This window comes from Vicia villosa, linkage group LG2 (genome assembly GCF_029867415.1).
Source record: "Vicia villosa cultivar HV-30 ecotype Madison, WI linkage group LG2, Vvil1.0, whole genome shotgun sequence".
Taxonomy (NCBI): Eukaryota; Viridiplantae; Streptophyta; class Magnoliopsida; order Fabales; family Fabaceae; genus Vicia; species Vicia villosa.
The window spans coordinates 160,576,871-160,599,079 of record NC_081181.1 but is presented as its reverse complement, the minus strand read 5'-3'; the positions used below and the strand labels follow the sequence as shown (position 1 = coordinate 160,599,079).

Here is a 22,209-nt window from a genome sequence, read left to right as displayed (position 1 = left end):
TGGTATAGCTTTGAAGTCTCAAAAATGCACTCCGCATTTCATTGGTCCATATCAGATTTTGCAGAGTATAGGAGAAGTGGCCTATCACATAGCACCCATGCAATTCGCTCTCAATATAGCAACTAAATTTCATCCTATTAATTTCCTTCTTTTACGCCAAAACATAATAGCATGCAAACATAATATCCACACATTTCATTTTTTAACCAAAATAAATAAAAGATATTGTGATTGTGAGTTATGATGGAAAGGTCGACGACGAAAGAGTATGAAGGGATGCACTGGTTGAATAGAGAAAGGGCGGTACGAGTTGGTTTGACGGTAGAATTGTTGAAGTGAAGTTTAGAGTATTGAAGAAGCTTAAATATGAAATTGTCAAATATAATGTGTATGAAATGTAGTGGTTTTCTTCAAATAAAATTTCAAAAAACAAAAAGGCAAAGAAATATAAGAAGACTAAATTTTTTAAAAGATAAAAAGGTAGAGAGTAATAAACTAATAATATTTAAATAATTTTATAATTTATTACAAATACAAATATATGCGGGCACAAGTATCATTAAATCCACATATGTATCCATTAAAAAACAAATATTTAAATATCCATTTATTTATCCGTGGATATCCATTTATTTATCCGTAAGCGATTTTATCCGCAAGTATCCACGAGTACATATTTTTTGGCATATACTTTCCTTAAGCACCTCAACAATGGCATGAACAAACCCCTTTTGTACAAAATCCTTCCAACCACATTGTATCCACATAACCTTCTTTTCACCAGGGTTGCTTCAGATGGACCTGATGAAAGGCATCCGAACTTGATATATTGCTGAATTGAGGTCATCCATAAAGGTGGATCAACGTCATTTTACAATTGCTACCATTTTCCATTTAAATTCAAAACCGGGGGTCTTTTTAATTTCTTGAACGAAAAAGTGGTTCATATCGGGACTTATGGTGCTATCTAGCATGATAGGACATCAACTCGTGTGTTTACCTCCCGGAGTACATGGATAATCTCAAATGCTTTGAAGCCTCCCAATTTCTCAATAGGAAGGTTGAGGTACCGCTGGAGCAAAGGGTCCTTTGCCTTTGCTTCCCTTTTTATTTGGGAAACAACCATTTAGGTTTCCATTCGTAGCTTGATGCAAACGGCCCCCATCTCCCCTGCGAGTGTGATGCCAATGATGACGACCGTATATTCAACCTGGTTATTGGTAGTTGAGAACTTGAATCTTATGGACACTTCCACAACTAAACAAGAACTATTTTCTACAATCACACTCACATCGATTCCCCTTCTATTAGATGAACCGTTCATGAAGACTACCCATGTGTAGCTTGACTCTAGTGTCACGAGAGTCATTTCGACTAGGAATACAACAAACCCTTGGGCTTTAAAAGTTGTCCTTTTCTCGAAGGCCACTTCACACTCAGACAACTCAATGGCCCATTTTGTCAAACACCTGATCAGATTTGGTCAATATGTCACTTTCTTTATAGGTAAATTCTTATGAACCACTATGGAATGTGCGAGGAAATACCACAAGAGCTTACACGATGCTATTATTAAAGCCAATGCTACCTTTTTTATCATTTGGTACTGCGTCTTCGCCCTCAACTAAAGCTTTCAAAATGAAGTATATCAGGCTCTAGTTGGTATCTGATTCCCTAATCAGGACGACACTTATTGCCTTATCAGAGACAACTAACTGCAAGTATAGGACTTCCCCTAGAAGTGGTTAGGTGTACCAGGGGTATAGCTAAACTCCTTTTTAGGGATTCAAACGCCTTTTCCCAATTAGCTGACTAGGGGTGTTCACGGTTTGGTTTGGATTGGTTTTGAGACAAAGAGTAATCCGATCCAAATATTTAAAGAGCATGCGGTTTGGTTCGGTTTTTGGATGACAAAAAAATCCAATCCAACCCGATCCAATTTATGCGATTTACTTCAGTTCTGTTGATTCAATTTTATTCGGTTTTTAAACAACCATTACTTACAAATTGAAAGTAATTTAAATTTTAAATATTTAATATTATAAAATAATCCATACCAGTACCATTTTAGTGTACCCAAATATTTTATTTGGAACTCAACTATCGTAGTTACCACTTACCAATACCATTTTAGAGTATATATGAATCAACATCCAATTGCATAGTTAAATAAAGTTCATAAAATGAAACATTCAGAATAAACACTTTAATTCTTTGTCAATTGAAAGCAAACAATTACTTCACATTTTAATGCTTTGTCCATTGAAAGCAAATAATTTCTTCACACTTTAATTCTTTGTATATATACAACTGTGAGTATAATTATATCCGATTAGATTGTTTGTAATCACGCATGTGTTTGGTAACATTTGAAAATCACGGTAGAATCGCATGGTGTCTAAAAGCTACCCATTGTAGCTTCTGGAAAATCACGTTGGAGGGGGTATGAACGTGCGACAGTGGTGACAAGCATCAATACCAAACACACACCACATCCAATTTAAAATAAATACTTTAATTCTTGTATATCTGTAACTGTGAGTATAATTTTATCAAGTAATTTTGGAATCAAAGAACCATGTTCAATAAAAACCAGGCCAGGCTGGTATTAACAACACTCAGCAATGTCAAAAACATAAATTTTAACAAAAATGCAGCAAAATTAATAGAACATCATCAATAAAACAATAGTAGAATGGCAGGAAAGCATAGTTTCAACAATCATTTCAAAATAAATTCAACAGAATTGTATCAGTAACCATTTCAAAATAATTGCAAACCATCAAATAAATTTTACAGCAGAACATAGTTATTTCCTGCTTTAAGTCCACTACCAAAATAGAAAATAAAAGTGATGAAAAGAGAGATTTTCTGGCACAATTCCAGCTTGATAATCAAAATCACCATTCTTTCTAACTAGCCTGCAACAGTTCCAGCATGATCACCATTCTTTCTAATAAACCTGCACCAAATATGTCAACAAAATGAATCATGTGCATCAACTAAATAAGCAATATGATTATATTAGTATAAGGAATACAATCATACCACATCAAGAGTAGCTTAAAGTGCAACAGCTAATCAAAATCAATATCAGATACACCTTCATTCAACTGTGGGATCAGAGCACGTTTTACAAAATTAAACCATATTCCAGATGAAAAAAAGATAAATATTAATGAATGAATAACAACATTCAACAAAAAGTAATATAAGTTATAAGTAATTTACCTAATTCTAAATTTTCCAACTCTTCCACAAGCTTTTAAATGTCAACTGACACCGGGGAGGCTTTACACCAATTTTGTGTACAAATTAAAGCTTCAACTATTGTTGGCGTAAGAGAGCTTCTATAACAAGTAAGCACTCTACCTCCGGTAGAGAAAGCGAACTTCGAATCTACAGTAGGAACAGGCATGGCCAATACATCTCTAGCCATTTGACCAAGAATATGATACTTGTTGGAAATCAACTTCCACCAGTTCAAGATATCAAAACCAAGACTGTTCTTCTCCAATTTCTCCATGAGATACAAACCCACTTCATTTTTATGCATGCTCTCATTAAGGTTCATGTCCATCTTAACCTCAAAAGAAAATGCATCCTCTGGTGCTTTAAGTTTTACCAATTCCACTTCATGAGAGGAATGTGTGAGATTTTCAGTTTAACCTTTACCAATAAAAAGTCTATAACTCTTGAATATTTTGTAGAATGTTTCCTCTATTTTTTTACACAAAGATTCAGCAACATCCTTCACACATGCCCTGTTCAAGCCCCACCTAACAAACTGCATCTTTTGCCCAGGATCGAGCACAACATCAACAAAGAACAGCTTATTCATTTTTTCAACATCACCCTAATATTTATCATACTTAGCTTTCATATTTTCAGACATATATCCAAGCAAGTTGTCTGAACTTTTTAATTCTATCCACCCTTTCAATGTAGTTAATATCCGAATGTGTTCATTGAAATATTGAGAAGAGGTTACAGAAGTAAAACCTGACACCTTCTTTGTAATATCAAAAAATATTTTCAAAAGATTAACAAAACATTTTGGATTATCCCAATCCTCATTATTTGGAATACCACCTTTCATTAGCACAAAATCAACACACTTGTCACTCAATCTCTTAAATGCCTTCTGAAACTTCGATGCATTTTCAAGCATAATATATGTGGAGTTCCACCTAGTGGAAACATTTAACTGATCAATAGACTTTTCTTGTAACCTAACTTCCTTAACGCAAGTTTTAAACCTATTCATACGACCCGAAGATGCACGAACATATCTGACATCATTCCTAATCTTACTAATTGAAGAATTATAGTCTTCTAGTCCGTCTTGGACCACAAGATTCAAAATATATGCGCAACAGCGAACATGCATATGTCCCCCTTTCAATGGATGAGAATTCCAGTCATTCATAGTATTTTTCAAGTAAGTGATAGCGACATCATTGGAACTAGCATTATCAACCGTAATGGTGAAAACATTACCTATTAGCCATTCCTCCAAACATTTTTCAATTTTTTCCCAATGGTCACTACTTTGTGATTCACAATTGGACAAAAATTAAGAATCCTTTTATGGATTTTCCAATCATGATCAATGAAATGCGCAGTGAGACAAAGATAACTCAAATTCTGCACAAATGTCCAACAATCTGTTATAAGACACACACATTGATTTGATTTATTTAACACACTTTTTAACTTAAATTTCTCACTCGTGTACAAATCCCAATAGTTTCTAGAAATTGTAATCCTTTTAGGAATTGAAAATTTAGGTTGCACAACACTCATGAAATGAAGAAATCCTTCTCCCTCAACAAAATTAAAAGATAACTCATCAACAATTATCATCCTAGCTAAAGCTTTTCTACATGCCTCCACATCAAATTGGACACTAGCGAGAACACTACCGGATCCTTTTCCATATTCTTTTTTCAACTATTGAAGAACAAGAGTCTATTGAGTAGGATCAAGAAACTCTTTGGGAAACTTTTTACATTGGTGCAACAAATGGTGTTTCAAATTACTAGTGCCATTTTTTTGTGAATCAGCAGCATATGATACATCACACCAATTACACCTACTCTTGATCCTATTTTTGTAAAATGTTCCCAAGTCCAAGATCTAGGTTTAATAGGTTTTCTATTACTTGGATCTCTAGTTGCAACATCAGGATCATTGGATGTAACCATTATTGTAGCTCCTCCAACTTTCATTTTCTTATTAGCATTTTATTCATCATTGTTCACTTCATTACTTTGTACCAATGGAGGTGCAGGTTTAACTTTTTCACCCTGCAAAATAGGAAACATATGAAAAAATAAATTGTAGAACATCTTATATTTCAACTTTGTACCATTGTAGTCTGTAGAACATTAACAAAAATTTCATAAGATAAAATCAACTAATTAGAGTTAAAATGTGATACATGTATCAGATTGCTAGTGAGATCAGGTTGAGTAGCTGAAGCAACAACATCAGAGGATTTTATGACTCATTTATTCAAAATAAACTATTTATCAAAATGGAAAAAGTAAAAAGTACAACAAAAATTAAAACGAATATTGGATTCTAAAGTAGAACTGCGATTGAATTTATCAAAATAAGCATAAATTCCAACACCGAGAAATTATAAAATAGAACATATAAAACATAAAAACTTATTCTATGAGAAAGACTGAAAGAGAACTGCAATTGGATTTAATGAGAAGGAGATGAAATGAGGAAACCAGTTTGAATTGAAATTAGAAAGAGAACTGTGATTGTATTTAAAGGAAAAATAATTTGAGATGAAATATGAAAGAGAGTTTCAAATAGATTTAAATGGAGAACGTTGAAGTTTGGTGGCGGCAAATTTTCAAGATAGAATTTCAAGAATGAATTTAATTTTGGGGACGATTGATATTTGATTTGGGGATAAATTGCATTCATTGTATTTTATTGAGCATTGTGTTGTGTGTTTTGCACAAGGAGCTGAGAGTGATACTGGTGGCTAACCATAGAAATTCCATTCATGTATTAACTAATTAATATATGAGAATGAATAAGAATAAAATGGGAATAAATACTTTGGTCCAGTTTGGATCGGTTCGATTTTCATGCAGCCACTCGAAAACTGAACTGAACCGATCAGTTATGCTGCAAGGTGGTCCAAATACATAAAAAAATATTTCTTTTTTAGTTTTTTGATTTTTTGGTTCGGTTTTTCAGTTTTTTGTAGATTGGATTGGATCTGAACACTCTTATAGCTAACCATTCAAAATCAATATTTTCTTCATCAAATATTTAAAAAGGTAAAGCATGTTCTAGAGACTTTAAAATAAATCTATGTAAGGCAATCAACATACTGTTTAACCTCTGAACCTCCTTTTTCGATGTCGACGAATTCATTCAGACCACAACCTCACTTTTATCGGAGTTTGCTTAAATTCCTCGCTCGATCAAATAGAAACGCAGAGCACAGTGAAACTTTAAAGTGCACTTAAATTGATATATGCGAGGTGAAGCCAACCCAGAGTCTCAAATCTTATTATTTCAACACACATTTGATATTAGTGTGAATAGAGGTGAAAATAGGCCAGACTAATAATAAGGGCCTATGACCTAACCTACATAGGTCAAAGCTAGACCAGACTTTTTTTAAATAGAAAAAGCTTAGGCTTTTCTTTAAGCCTATTTAATTAAAAATACTAAGTCACATGTCATAAAAAAACCTTTTAAGTCTATCATGCCGACCTATTTAAATAAATACAAATAATTTTATTATTATTATTATTATTATATTATATTTGTATTTTCAATTAAATTACAAAAATAAAACTTAGTTATCTTGAAAATCTTAGAAAGATAAGTTGAAAAAACTTTATAAAAATATCAAAAGTTATTGTCATAAGTTCTCTCAAACAAATAGTATTACAAAACTTATGTTAGTAGATAAACTTGAATAAGTCAATGCAAATAAGAACTTAGACTCGTTGGTTTATGAATTTGTTTGTCTATTTAAACTTTAATTAAATTTTTTATTTACAAATGTTCAAATAAAATAAGCTTTTATTTAGGCTAATAGGCCAAACTTTTGAAAAGGCGCCTAAAAATAAGCTTATGATAGTCTGCAGCGCAGACTTAAGCTTTATGATTTTTAACATATCAGACTCATACTTGACAAAGTCTATCTCGACTAGGGGTGGCCAAACGGGCCTGACCCGTTGGATATGACTGTTTTGGCCGCACTTTAGTGCGGGATAGGCTAAGAATTTAGGCCCCCACCCTTTAATGTGTCCGCCAGTTTTCTTTGCGGGCTTTTGTGGGCATGGTCATTTATATAAATTTTTGTGTTTTTAGGCTTAAAAGGTGCAATGCATGCAGACTTTTCTCGCCCCGCCTCACTTTTTTGTGGGGTGAGCCTAGATTTTAGGTCTGCTTCCTCCACTATACCCGTCCCATTTTTTTATTGGTTTCTACATAAAGAACCTAAATGGGACGGACAAGTCCGTTTGCCACCCCTAATTATTTTGATTCGGCCTATTTCCATCCATAATTGTTGTGAAACATATACCAACATATTTTTGAACAAAACCTATAAATTCTACATTTCCATGTTAAGATTCATTGAAAATCGATAATTATAAAATGAACGCATAACCAAACTCACAGTTAAACCCAAACATGCAATTAAACTACTTAAATCAAAACAAAATAATAATTAAGTTACTTCAATGATCAAATCTTAGACAATATTAAAGTTCTATTTTACTTTGTGAAAACATTTTATTACTTGTTACATGTTAAAAATGAAGAAATAGACAATTGAAATGAAAACCTACTTTTCATTTTCAAAAATAATAAAAATATCAAAATGATCATTTTTGTTAATTTTGAAAAATGCATCAAGACAAAACATCTAAATCACAGTTTAACTATTTCAACACATGTTTGTCATTGCCATGAAACTCCTCCTAACACATGTTTGAAGCAAATCTATAACTTGTAGCATGAAGGCAGACTCACAGTTAAACATGCAATACAAACCTTTCAAGTAATAGTTTGATGCAAGTACATATCAAACTATTCTTACTCAACTCCAAACTAACCATTACGAAAAATAGAGATAAAATTAATAAAAATAAGATGTGAAAATTAAAATAGATAAATAATTAATTTTTAATTCTTCCGTTGATTTCTATAAAATTGAAATTAGTTTTATTACCTATTATAATTCTACAAAATTGAGATTATATACAACAGCAAAAAAATAAAAAATTAAGAGAGAGAATAGAAACTGAGAAAGAGATTTACGAGTTTAGGCTTCTATAGAGATACGGTCCCATCCCTGTCTTTCCCTTTTCTGATTTTCTCTCTCTAAAAACCCCCTCTCTCTCTTTCTCTCTCTAAAAACCTCTCTTCGTGTTCTCGTTTCAATCTCAGTTACTCTTTCGATCCGTTTCGCTCTTCACAATCTCTTCGATTCGTACAATGTTACAGCACACAATCCCTAACTCGTTCTTAACTCATTCACTCTCCTCTTTCCGATGATCATGGAACTCACCGAATCCTCCGCGGCTAACCTCAACAACCTCCCGCTTCCTCCGCCGCCGCAACCGCCGCACAACAACCTCCAAGATACTCGTTCAATTCTATGCATCGACCTAAACGAGATCCCTTCTCCTTCTTCCTCATTCCCCGAAACCCTACCTGACTTAACCATCGACATCGTCCGTACCTACCACGAAAATCCAGCGCCTCCTCCTGGTGGTCCTGCAGCTCTCCCCGGTGGTTCCACTTCTTGCGCCGTCTGTGCTAAATCCGGAGGTGGTAATTGTTTAGTGTGTGACGGCTGTGAGCGGAGTTTTCACTTGGCTTGCGCCGGGATTCGAGGTGGAGGTGGTCGGCAGGTTGCTGCGAGTATTGGAGAGTGGGTTTGCGGTGAGTGTTTGGCTGGTGGTGTGAAGAGTAAACGGTGGCCGTTGGGTGTGAAGTCTAAGCAGCTTCTTGATATCAATGCTTCTCCGCCTAGTGATGTTGATGGTGAAGAGTTGCATGATGCGAGGTATGGAAAACTCACGCACTCTTGTAGTTAAACTCTTTTACATGTTTTTCTTTTTTTGCAGTAAGATTTGAATTTGGACTTATAGTAGTAATGTTAGTTTGTTATTATCATTCATAGAATTAAGAAGTTTTGAGATGGAAGAATGTATGTGGATGTATTAATGTGTTGTTGCTGTATTCTGAAACTTGTGTTATTTTTATGCTTACTCTGGTTTATTTTTTAGTTTTGAATTTTTAAAGCTTAGAACACTTGTTTAGGTTAGTTAATAAATAGTTAGGTTGTTTTTTTAGGGGGAAAATCCTGAATTCTATGAAAGAACTCTGGTGAGAATTTAGGATTTAGGGATCTAGGGCAGTTTAACTGGTGGATGGGCGAGTGTGATTTTTTCTTCTTACAGTCTATGCTCACATGCACTCCCGAGTTAGTAGTCAACTTTGAGGAAGTCTCTCTGAGAAAGATGACGTTTTCTTTAGATGTAGATTATGGAAAAATGTTAGCCACTGGGCAGCGAAGGGGGAATTGGTTCCCAATGAAGAATCAAATCGAATCTGTCTCGTTGTAATCACGTCGGTCCTTGAGACTAAGACCAATGCCAGCTGAGCTATAATAGTTTTTTTTTTTCATAATAACTATGTAGTTGCCTCCACATTTTCAAATATTTGTTTCTATATACGTTTTCGTCCCATTTAGAAAAATATTTCTATTTAAATGCAACCCGAGAGTAAGATTGTGGCGCTGTGATCACAACAATGTTTCGTTACGGAGGTCTATGCTACGTCATATTACGTTTCAACGTTGTTGGCCTTGCGTCTACTATTTCTGCAGTTAGCGCGTTTCTGAATTTGCTTGAAAACCCAGAAATACCCTTAAGTTTTAGGGTTTCAGAGGTAGGTATGGGTTAGTTTAGGATTTTTGTTCCAGAAAACTAGGGTTTTAACGACGAACACCCTTTATAAACTGAGAACACCTTATCTCAGTTTGTAAGTGCCTCTTGTCAATTATACTCCGTAGCTATCCGATCTTCAAGCTTTCCTACGACTTTCTAGTTACTGTGCTCTCCGGCTACCTTTATCTCTGTTTCTCTGTTGGTATGCTGTTCAGCAGGTTATCTTACCTCATCATTGTTTGGAACTTAAAATTGTTTGTTTCTTTGACTTATGTGATTGTTCACTTGTATGCTTAAGATCTGTTCGGGATTAATGACCTTGAATGCAATCAAATAAGTTTTCCAATTTTCTTCTTCTTTTGAAAGCAGTAAATATCAAATCAAATGCAGCTGCATATTTCTTTTTTGCCTTCCTTGTTGTAATGTTTGTAGGCTAATGTGATGAGTTTAGAGTAGAGTTTTATTATTATTATTGCTTTGCGTTCTTTTGAAATCAAAAGAGAATTGGTGTGAAGAATAAAATTACAGTTTTGGGGGACTTTTCATGGATTTTGGAGGGTTTATTTTGATTGCGGAAATGGCATTGTAGTTCATATTTTTATTAGAAATGGAGTTGATTTAGACTTCAGAATCACAAGTTTTATTCGTGGGTTGTGCAAAGAAGTAGGGTATAAAGTTTTGGATACTTAAAATGATGATGGATTAATGAGCCATTATTTCATAGGCCAAATTGGTTTTCTCATTTTATATCCATAATGGAATGGTGGATTAATGAGCCATTATTTCCACTGTTGACAAGGAAAGAGAGTGCTCCCCTTTAAGACAGTCAAGTGCTATGCCAACCAGATTGACATGTCGCTCGCTGCTAAACTGTTTCTTTAGCCACCAGTTATTCCGGAAAGTGATTTGCTGCTGGTGAGTAGCGAGGCTCTTTTTGACCAGCCACAGGAAGTTTTGTGGCATGTGATATATGAGTGAGACCCTAGTTGGGTACCTACGACACCACTGCAGCAGCAGCCTTGATGTATGGAAATGGCACAGTTAATCTTTGTAGTCCCAGTACACTAGTAAAGTTAGTTTTTCTGCCAATAAAGGTGAAGTTACTTCAAAAGAAGCATAAGAGACATCTCATCTTCTGTTTTTTTGTGTTGCCCACAGTTTCAGTAACTTGGAATTGACAATCTTTAAGGTGTTGGTTAAAAATTTCAAAGTTCCGGGGCTAGGTATTCTGTAACACGATAGAATTGTTGTTTGAAATTATGATTCAAGCTCTAAAAGGATCTTCAAACAGAAATCGAAATCAGAATTATAGGCACAGTATCAATTCCGATTTCATACTCAATGCCAGATATCTTATATAGATTTAGAGTTCCTCTAAATTTGTGGAATTTATTTTAGGCTGAGTTTCCACTTTGATATGGAAAGTCTTAAGACCTTCTTTTTATAGCATACTGCTATTTCATGGTTGATTTTTTCCATGCGTAAGTGTTGCTGGAGCTGGCACTTTGCCTTTCTGTATCAGATCAAATCCTACCACATGGTCTCTTAGAATGTGGGTTAGGGCTAAGTCATCCCTACAAAACCGGCTTGTAGGGTGAGGATTGCCCCCACTTATAAACACAACACAAGTCATATCTCTAAGCATTGCGGGACTAAATCCACCCCTTTAAAGCCAACACAACTAAGGTGTTGGGGGCTGCAATGAGGCAAGCCAAAGTGTTGCAATTAAGGCGACTAAGGGCGGACCGCAATTAAGGCGGAAAGTCCAACACACCCCCTCACAGTTGGGCCTCAATGAGCCCGAAGCATGGATGATGAGGGAAGCCCAACAATGGATCTAGGATAGGCTCTGATATCTTCTCAGAATTTTGGGTTGGGCCTAACTCATCCCTACAAAACCGACCTGTAGGGTGAGGATTGCCCCCACTTATAAAGACAACACATGCCATATCTCTAAGCAATGTGAGACTAAATCCTCCCCTTTAAAACCAACACAATTAAGCTGTTGGGGGCTGCTATGAGGCAAGCCAAAGTGTCGCAATTAAGGCGACTAAGGGCTGACCGCAATTAAGGCGGAAAGTCCAACATGGTCACTACTCATTGTTGTCTTCAACAGCAATAACAACCAAGCTTATCCCATTAAGTGGGTCATTCAGCCTTCAATAACAAATAATTTGCAATATGGCAGTTGACTGGCAGTTCATGTCCACGCCAGCGTAGATGTGTTTAACAAATATTATCTACTTGTGTATTTTTTAACAGGCTTGCCAAGTAGCTTGCACTTTTCCTGTTTCAAATTATTTAATACATTTAAAACAAACTTCACATGTTCATGTTCCCAGCTATTAGATTCTAACTCAGATGATTTCAACATAGCATTATTAGGCAAGCTTAAGCATGCATGTCATGTTACCAATGTTCTTGATGTTTGACCTGTTAAATGCTAAGTTTAGTTAAATACTGCAATACTTTGTTTAGCTTGTTTGCCAATTGACGATTTTTGGTTTACTTTGTATTATTATAAACTTGAAACTGGTTCTGTCTGTCTCTTTTCATTTGTTAAGGTGATAAGTTAAGTTTCATGATTCCCAGTTGTTATAAGTAGTTACTGTTTACATTCACTTTGGTTTTAGAAAGCACACGATGGGTGATAAATCTTTTGGTACCAATCAATTTGGTGATCCAGTGACATATTCAACCTTCTACAACGGGAGTGCGTTTGGCTTGCAAAGGGCATCTGGAGTTATGACACATGCTGTTAGAGTGGGTTTTGAAGATATATTAAATCACACCCAAGCAATGGCTAGAAGCTTTGAGGAAGTACCATCTCAGACTCAGAGTCCAAATGAGTCAATTTTGCTGGCTCTTAGAGATTTTATATCTGAAAGGCATGGTGTACTGGAGGAAGGTTGGCGAGTGGAACTTAGACAATCAATGATCAGCCCTGACCTGTATGCAGTTTATTGTGCCCCTGATGGAAAGATATTTGATTCTGTGTATGAAGTAGCTAATTATCTGGGGCTACCGTCTGGCTACAATTCCATGGAATCTGAAATAAAGAATGAAATGTCTCTTTCTTTAGGTGGGCCTCACATATCCAGAAAACGAAAGTCTTCTAGAACTCTGACAGCCAATGGTTATGCAGAAAAGCAGGGAACCATGATCAATAGTAATTATAAGGATTGCTCTTCTGATGGTTTCATTATGGAATGTGCTAATGCTCAGGGGACTATCCCAAAAGCCTCTGAGATTGGAAGAAAAGAGAACAGTCACACCGACCCTGATCAATCCGCTGTAAGTGAATCTAATTGATATCTCCACTTGTTTTTGTTATGGAGGTTGTTTGGTTTTGTTTTTTCAAACGCTAATACATAATGTTCATGAATTCTTATAGTGAAAGTAAAATTAGCCATTCCTGCCTGATTTTTTTTGTTTTTTTATATATATTAGGATGGACTTCCTCTGCAGTTTAAGGACTTCTATGTTCTTTCTTTGGGAAAAGTTGATGGGAGACCTTCATATTATGATGTTAACCTTACCTTTCCTGTGGGTTATAGATCTTCCTGGCATGACAAGATTACTGGCTCTCTTTTTACGTGCGAAGTTTTGGATGGTGGTGATTCTGGGCCTTTATTTAGGATTAAAAGGTGTTCATGTTCAAAGTTTCCTATTCCAGATGGGTCAACCATCCTTTCAATGCAAAGTCATTGTCAATTTGTAAGCGAAACCAATGAATGTCGGAGAGAGACTAATGATAGTATGGATTTCGACGGTGACGAGAGTATCCAAATGATCCTTTTAGAACCCTGTGCCCCAACAGAAAATGACATCTTAAGTTGTGTTGCCAGTTGCTCAAATGAAACATATGCATCAGAAGGATTAAGGCCAGTTGCTGGTTCGGTTCGAGATAATACTGAAAATTCATTTGATGATAATATGGATTTTGGTGATGAAATTGGTGATATTTTGGTTGAAGAGCAGTCCCCATTCTCAGCATGGAAACTTATTTCTCAAAAGTTAGTCAGTGCTTGCAAGGATATCTGCAAGGAGAAAGGAACTCTTAAATTATATTGTAAACATGTTGTAAGTGAAATGGGCTTACATAAATGGGATTTAAGGAATGGAAAAATTGATACCCACTTCCCTTCGTTGGATAAATTTTGTGGTTATCCTGGGTTTGTCGGCATTCCAGATACACTTTATGCAGACAGTGATCTGACTGGTCTCTATGAGCTGTTAGGAAAATGGTTGGAGCAGGATAGATTTGGGTTAGATGTTGAATTTGTGCAAGAAGTATTGGAACAGCTTCCTGGCGTGCAGGATTCTTTGCAATATGAACTTTTGAGTAGTAGAACTAATAGCTCTTCATTACCAACAGTGGAGAATGGTTTCCTAGTGGTTGAATCTAAAGGTCAATCAAAATATCAAGATGAAGCAGCAGCTGTTCAAGGTTTATATAGAAGGCCTAAGAAGGCAAGATTGACTGAAAGTTTTGTTAAGGAAGATCAATGTCCACCTCCCGGGAAACCACTGTGCTCTAGGGCTCCTACTGAACTCATTGGTGACATTTTTGAGGTATATATATATACCTGTATGTAGTGAAACTCGTATCTTTATTTTACACTTTTACATTCTTTGTTTTTATTTTTCAATTGCTATGATGCACAGTCCTGCACTTTTTTCGTTTCAATTTTTCAGGTTTGGGAGCATTTAGATAGATTTCATGAAATTCTAGACCTTAAAGAACCATTGTTATTGGAGGAGCTTGAGAAGGAACTTATCAACCCATGGTTTGATGAATTAGAGTTCCCTGAGAAGTTGGAGAGGGGAATGGGTAGAAATCAAGTTTTATGTTCACAAGGGGGTAATGATGATTACCGACTAGTATGTGAAGCTGGTCCATCAGGTTCCACAGAAAGTTCTTTTATTCAAGTGGAAACAGAAGCTATGAAAGAGGAAGCCCAAGTTAAGCTCGCATCCTTCACCTATGTCAGATGCTTTGGTATAGCATTGACCAAGGCTCATAATTCATTACTAAGAGTGCTAATAGGTGAACTGCAATCAAAGGTGGCTGCTCTGGTGGATCCAAATTCTGAACCCGGAGAGACTCGGGGTAGACGAGGAAGAAGGAAAGATATAGATAGTGCAGTTCCTGCCAAACGAACTAAAGTCAATATGCTTCCTATTAATGAATTGACATGGCCAGAACTAGCTCGTAGATATATCTTAGCTTTCTTATCAATGGATGGTAACCTCGAGTCTGCGGAAATTACTGCCCGTGAAAGTGGTAAAGTATTTCGTTGCTTACGAGGTGATGGTGGTTTGCTGTGTGGGTCCCTTACTGGTGTGGCTGGGATGGAAGCTGATGCACTGGTAAGAGCTCAGATTTTGTCTTAAGATATGATGGACAAATTTAATCTTGACATTGTCTAATATGATTAGATACTCTCTCTCTCTCTCTCTCTCTCTCTCTCTCTCTTCACAGTAATAATATACGGGTCTTGATGTAAATTAATTTGTCATTACCACTCAATTCATTATGCTTAAGCAAACATGATGTTCTTGTCAAAATATTGTACTGTCTGAATTCCTCACTCTCACTTTTCCGGTAATGCCGTAAAGTTTTCCTTATATGAACTAGCACATTTGATGGACCGGTATAGGCATTTAAACTAGTTTTAGCTTTACTCACTTCAGGTTTGAATGGTACGACTTGAGTGCAGGTTTCATATTGCTATTCGATTTCTGGAAGTATCTTCCCTGTGTTATACACTGCCTTTATATTTTATGCCTTGAGGCTGTTTGAACTTTTCTAGACTTTATAAGTATTTAAACTGAACAAAATGGTAGAAGTTGCACTGAAGCTTTTTTTCTTTCTTTCTTATATTTAAAACTTTGCTCTCAGTTGCTTGCGGAGGCAACATCGAAGATTTTTGGCTCCTTGAGCAGAGAAAATGATGTACTCATCATGGAAGAAGACGAGTCTGATGCAAAGGATGTTTCTGAAATGAAATTGGCAAATGATGGTAAAATTCCTGAATGGGCACAGGTGCTGGAACCTGTCAGAAAGCTACCAACAAATGTGGGAACCCGAATCAGAAAGTGTGTTAATGATGCTTTAGATAAGAATCCGCCAGATTGGGCGAGGGCAATACTGGAACACTCAATTAGTAAGGCCGTGTACAAGGGCAATGCATCTGGACCAACAAAGGTGCTCTTCAGTGACACTTCTCTTTTATTGTAGTTATTTATTTATTTTGTGGGTGCATGTACATAGAAATGATTAAGACTAGTGTGAAACTACTATTTTTGTTCCCTGGTTGCGCTGATGACATGGTTTCACCATTTATTTTCCCTTGCATATTAGCATAGTTCTTTATTAACTTCTAATGTTTGTTTTGTATGTTGTAATATGCAAGCAATCTTGTAGTTGTAATTTGTTGCTTTCACTCCACATGCATTCGAGAAAACTCTGTAAGGTATTTTGTATTACCCCCTTTTGTTGTCACCTATTACAATATCAAGAGGATATTGTGATACACACATGATATGTAGACTCTAGTGAAAGTGTTTGAGAAGTCTTAACCATATGAATAGTCAACACACAAACATATTTCTTTCCCTGTTATTATAGAAATTCAGTTTCATACTTCAAACTGTTCAGTTCATCAAATGTTTACTAACAAAGCTAAAAGCTTTATGTTATTCTCTATATTACAATGTGATAGATCATGTGGTTGACATTATATGTTCTTAATTTGCATTGTTTTTTTTTAATGAAGCACGACCCTAAGTTGCATATCCTTGTTGTTTATAAACAGAAAGCAGTTCTTTCAGTGTTGAATGATGTAACTCAAGGAGTGCAGCCGAATACCAACAAGGAAAGGAAAAAGAAGATTATTATATCTATTTCTGACATTATTTTGAAGCAATGCCGCATTGTATTACGCCGTGCAGCTGCTGCAGATGATTCAAAAGTTTTTTGCAATTTGTTGGGAAGAAAATTAGTAAATTCTTCTGATAACGATGATGAGGGGCTTCTTGGATCTCCAGCTATGGTGGCCCGTCCTCTTGATTTCCGAACTATTGATCTAAGATTGGCTTCTGGAGCTTATGGTGGATCTCATGAAGCTTTTCTTGAGGATGTTCGCGAGGTATGCATCTTATCAAACTTAGACTGCCTAAACAAGCAGTCTGTTAAATATTTTCTTTAGATTACTCTTCCCTTTAAAGTGCCAAATTTCTCTGCTATTATGGTATGTTTTTTCTCTTTGTAAAGGCTATTTTTTAGTGTTTTTATGTTTGCTTGTGTCCCATTTGAGTACATGGCTCAAGGAGAAGCATTGTTTGTTTTTTTTCAAAACTCAAATACTGGCCTCTAATATATTTTCTGCTAGATGCAAGTCATTCTTACAGTATATATTACTTTTTGACACTTGGAGGGCACTAAATTGTACATTTGATATTACAGCTGTGGAGCAATGTTCGTGTTGCTTTTGGGGATCAACCGGATTTAGTTGAACTTGCGGAAAAATTATCCCAGAATTTTGAACTTTTATACGATGATGAGGTTGGTACCTTGATGATGCATACATAATCAGTATCGTTCTCTTAATTATTAATTTAACATTTACATGTCTTACCTGTGTACAGGTTGTCACCTATGTCCAAAAGTTTGCAGAGTATGCTAAAGTGGGATGCTTAAGTGCAGAAATGAAAAAAGAAGTTGATGTTTTCATTGCATCAACAAGTGAGATTCCGAAGGCCCCTTGGGATGAGGGAGTCTGTAAAGTATGTGGCGTTGATAGGGACGATGACAGTGTTCTTCTATGTGATACTTGTGATGCTGAGTATCATAAATATTGCTTGAATCCTCCACTTGCAAGGATCCCCGAAGGAAATTGGTACTGTCCATCTTGTATTGGTGGTAAACATGCAACACAAGATGTCACGGAACCTGCTAAGATTACTGGAAAACGTAGTAGTAAAAAATTCCAGGGAGAAGTTATCTGTCTTTATTTGGAAGCACTAACTCATTTATCGGCTGTTATGGAAGAAAAAGAATATTGGGAGTACAGTGTGGGAGAGGTTTGTTGATGTACACCTATTTATGTTTCCTTATACTTTCACCCGGCTAATTCATATAAACCTTTTGATTATACTGGCAGTATGGTCTTCTGCAATGGATCTTTGTTATATTTTCTTACATGCTACTATGATTTTTTCTTTTGGTAATGGGAAACTGCTGTCAACAGACTGAATCTTAATAGGAATTTTTTAATCACATATTCTCCATTGACTTTTACAATGGCTGGTTTTCGTATCCTGATTTCCTTGGGTACAAAGCATCCTTTTTATCTATAATGATTTTCCATCACCAAATATTGCTTACAAAGCAAAAACTCAGTTTTTAGTTGAGCATTATAAACATTGTTATAATGCTTGATTTGACTACTATTATCAAGTTGAAAATGTTTGTTGCATAAACTTGATTAATGATAGCATGTTGCTTATACTGCATCTTCTCTTTTGGTATTTGCTTATGTTTTTCTAATGGTTGCAGAGAATGCTCCTCCTCAAGTTTTTATGTGGCGAGTTGCTCAGCTCTTCTCTGATACGACAGCATCTTGAGCAATGTGCAGAGTCTTCTGTTGAGTTACATCAGAAATTGCGTGCACTTTCTGTGGAGTGGAAAAACCTGAAAATTAAGGAAGATGTTTTATCCACAAAAGCTGCAAAATTTGATTTGTTGTCACAAAGTACCAATGGAGAAGTTGGTCTTAAGGACGGATTCACATCTTTGTTCTCAAATACTAGTAAATGTCTTTTTAAGCCACATAGTGCAACCACCAATCCTAATGGTCCTGGGGTATTTGTTGATAGTCTACCTTCAGAAGAGATTCCTAAAGAGAAGTCTAGGTTCAATAGTGTTGATAAAAGCATATCCGTGACACATTCAGATTCTGATAGCCAAAACATGAATTCCATAGAAGGACAACTTAGGACTGTTCCTGTGGTTGTAGAGTCTCCATGTACAGATAAATCCCCCAAGTATTTTCCATCCCCAAATCATATGGCTCAAGGAATAAATGGTTACAGTGGAGCAACTCATATTCAGGGTAGCCACCAGAAATGTGAGGTAAGGGATGTATTTACTTCTGCTTCCTGCCAGCAGGGACAATGTGTGCCTGTTGAAGTTTCCCAGAATGCCGTGAATGAGTTGGAGCCATACCACCTCGAGCTCAATGCCGTCAAGCATAATATTTTGCTACTGCAGGACTCTATAACTAGCATAGGATCACAGCTGTCAAAGGTCCCTGTTCGTCGGGAATTTTTAGGAATTGATTCCATTGGTCGACTATACTGGGCTTTGGGTACGCCTAGTGAACGTTCACGTATAGTTGTTGATGCAAGTGCTGTTCTTCAGCATAGAAAAGGATTGTCAGTTGGCAAAAATTTTGTCGACAAGTTTTCCGCTCTGCAGCATTGGGCACTATCTGAGAAGGATAACTATAAGATGTTAGGGCTGATCAAGGACTGCTCTCCTTTGAATTCGCAACCACTTAAAGCTTCAGGCAATTGTTCACCGTGGATTGCTTATGAAACTGATTCAGAAATCGAAGAGCTGTTGGGTTGGTTAACAGATAATGACCCTAGAGAAAAAGAGTTGAAAGATTCCATTATGCTGGCGCAAAAACATAAGCTTCAAGAGTTTATTAATGCAAACACTGAATGTCAGGTTGATGACCAAGTGCCAAGAAATACACCATCTAATTCTCTTGTTACAAAGGCCACTTCCTTGCTGGAAAAGAACAGAACTACTGATGAAAAGTTGTGTAGGTGTGAATGCCTAGAGCCCATATGGCCTTCTAGGAAACATTGCTTGTATTGCCACAAAACCTTTTTGACTGATGATGAATTTGAGCTACACAATGATGGCAAATGTAATGCAGGACTTCTGGCCTTGGAGAAGAATAAAGATAAAAATGGATCTTCTAAAGGAAGAGGGAATTTGAAATGTGATGCCTCACATGAAAAGTCCCGAGCTTATGCAGAAACAGCTGGAACCTCAATCAATAAATGTTCCAAGCTAAGTTTGAATTTGATTAAATTTTCAAATGAAGGTTCCTCTTGCCCATTTAATTTTGAAGATATATGCTCAAAGTTTGTGACAGATGATTCCAACAAGAAGCTTGTCAGAGAAATTGGTCTTATTGGTTCAGATGGTGTCCCATCTTTTGTTTCTTCCATATCTCCTCTTGTTAGTGATTTTACGCTATTCTTATCCCTAAAGGGCGATGACATTGTTGGTGGTGCCTCTAAAGCTTTAGAAAGCCGGGTTTCTCAAGAAAACACTGATGGTGCTGGCATATGCCATGACAATAAATCAGGAAAATCCACTCAGAGTTTAGCTGCAAATGAAAGCAATGAAACAGGAAAATCGAGTAAATTAGGAGAACAAAGAGATGGAAAGTTCTCTTTTTGTAATCGGGCTTCCGATATGGGAGTCTATAGCTGCTGTGTGGTTCCTTCGTCGTCCTTGAGACCACTAGTTGGTAAAGTTTCTCATATCTTGAGGCAACTAAAGATTAATCTACTTGATATGGATGCTGCGCTTCCAGAAGTTGCTCTAAGACCATCAAAGGCACAGTTGGACAGAAGACAGGCTTGGCGTGCATTTGTTAAATCTGCAGAGACTATATATGCGGTTTGTCTTCTGTGACTCTGAATTATATATATCTCCATTAATGGGCATTCAGCCCATTTCAAAGCATGCGTGATACATTTCATTTTTTAGAGTTTCAGTACTTCAGCACCACTTGCTGAGTACTTTGTTAAATCTTGTTAGATAGTACTTTGTTGACTAGTTAATTCCCCATTGCACATTTACTCCAAATCAACAAGTAGATATTTTATGTGTACTTGAACTTGATCTCTTATTATGCTATTTTCTAATTCAAGTTAATTACAGATTAAACTAATCTTGCGTATGTTGATTGAAGTTTTTTCTGATTTCTCAGATGATTCAGGCAACAATTGCACTGGAGGATATGATTAAGACGGAGTTCTTAAGGATTGACTGGTGGTACTGGTCAGCATTCTCAGCTGCTGCCAAATCTTCTACTTTGCCTTCCCTCGCTCTTCGGATATACTCTCTTGATTCAGCCATTATGTATGAGAAAATGCCCAATTCAAGTTTAACTGACAGCTCTGATCCTCCTGCCATAGCAGAACAGAAACTGGTGATCACCGTGGATGCAGATAAAACCAAGTCAAGCCGGAAGTCCAACAGGAAAAGAAAGGAATCGGATGGTTAATCTCATACTGTATTCTTGCCTGAGAAAATCAGAAAGCTGGTCCACTTTTTGTGGTCTGATATGGCCATCCAAAGTTGCATGATTTTGGATGAAAAGGTCACGAGGCCAACCTCAAGTTATTAAAGGGGGAAGCCGCAGGGCTGGTGTCATTTGCACGCTTCTTGTACATATAGGTAAAGCTGACCTGCTAACTTGAATGCTCGTTTTTGGCTATATGTAGAATATGTAGGATTATCTGCTTTCAGAGGGCACCAGTATGAAGGAATTATGACAATGCGTCCAATTTTGAAATGGTTTTTGCTGCAGCTGTCCAATTGGTTGCTCCATACTGAGAAGTGTTATATTATATTTTTCATTTTTCTAGCAGATTCTGATCCATAAATGTATACAAATGGAATTAATGTAAAGAAGGAATAGAAGAAAAGAAGCTAAAAAAAAAGATGGAAGTCGGATAATGTTAAGTTGAGCAGTTGTAGGCAATATTTCATTCTTTATACATTCTCTCTTTCACCCCAAAAAAGTCCTGCACACGCATGGCCTTGATTTTGTCTTGGGCATTGCTGATGTGTTAGAATGCAGGGGAAATTTTAGTGTCAATGCATTTTTCTGCCCGCTTTTTTGGACTAACATAGCTCATGCGAAGTTTTGTTTGATTTCTTTATGTGCATGTTTCTATAATTCTTCTCTCTTTGGCTTGGGGTATAATTCTTCTCCATGCGTCTTTTGTGCTATTTTAACAGCATTGTACCATTTTAACAGCATGCTTACTTTTTTTGGGCATCTATCAAAGGGCTGAATGTAGATTGGGCATAACTATTTTGATTTCTGGGGTGTAAGTTGGATGGTTTCTATAAGCTTTCTGTACTAGTTAATTAGAATTGCTTTGGGAGTTAGATTTGGTATGCAGCAGCAAAATCTGACGTGATATGAAATTTATTAGCTAA

At 36.4% G+C, this 22,209-nt stretch overlaps 1 protein-coding gene across 2 annotated transcripts; it reads left to right on the top strand.

Moving 5' to 3' along the window:
* Positions 1–8,301: 8,301 nt before the first annotated feature.
* Positions 8,302–21,918, top strand: LOC131652751 (methyl-CpG-binding domain-containing protein 9). Of its 2 annotated transcripts, none has more exons than XM_058922706.1 (10): positions 8,302–9,061; positions 12,581–13,241; positions 13,398–14,522; positions 14,646–15,320; positions 15,853–16,158; positions 16,769–17,101; positions 17,419–17,517; positions 17,601–18,035; positions 18,511–20,655; positions 20,969–21,918. In XM_058922706.1, the coding sequence occupies exons 1-10, from the start codon at positions 8,544–8,546 to the stop codon at positions 21,263–21,265; spliced, it is 6,594 nt and encodes a 2,197-aa protein (XP_058778689.1). In that variant the 5' UTR covers positions 8,302–8,543; the 3' UTR covers positions 21,266–21,918. The 2 variants fall into 2 exon arrangements, with proteins under 2 accessions (XP_058778689.1, XP_058778690.1); XM_058922707.1 differs by having other exon boundaries at positions 8,871–9,061; positions 12,634–13,241.
* The last annotated feature ends 291 nt before the right edge of the window (positions 21,919–22,209 follow it).

Bases quoted from the DNA above. Each gene is read 5' to 3' on its own strand.
- LOC131652751 (XM_058922706.1), top strand. From the start codon at position 8,544: ATGATCATGGAACTCACCGAATCCTCCGCGGCTAACCTCAACAACCTC. The intron at 9,062-12,580 runs GTATGGAAAACT...CTTTGGTTTTAG, and splicing joins GAAGAGTTGCATGATGCGAG to AAAGCACACGATGGGTGATA. The intron at 13,242-13,397 runs GTAAGTGAATCT...TATATATATTAG, and splicing joins CCGACCCTGATCAATCCGCT to GATGGACTTCCTCTGCAGTT.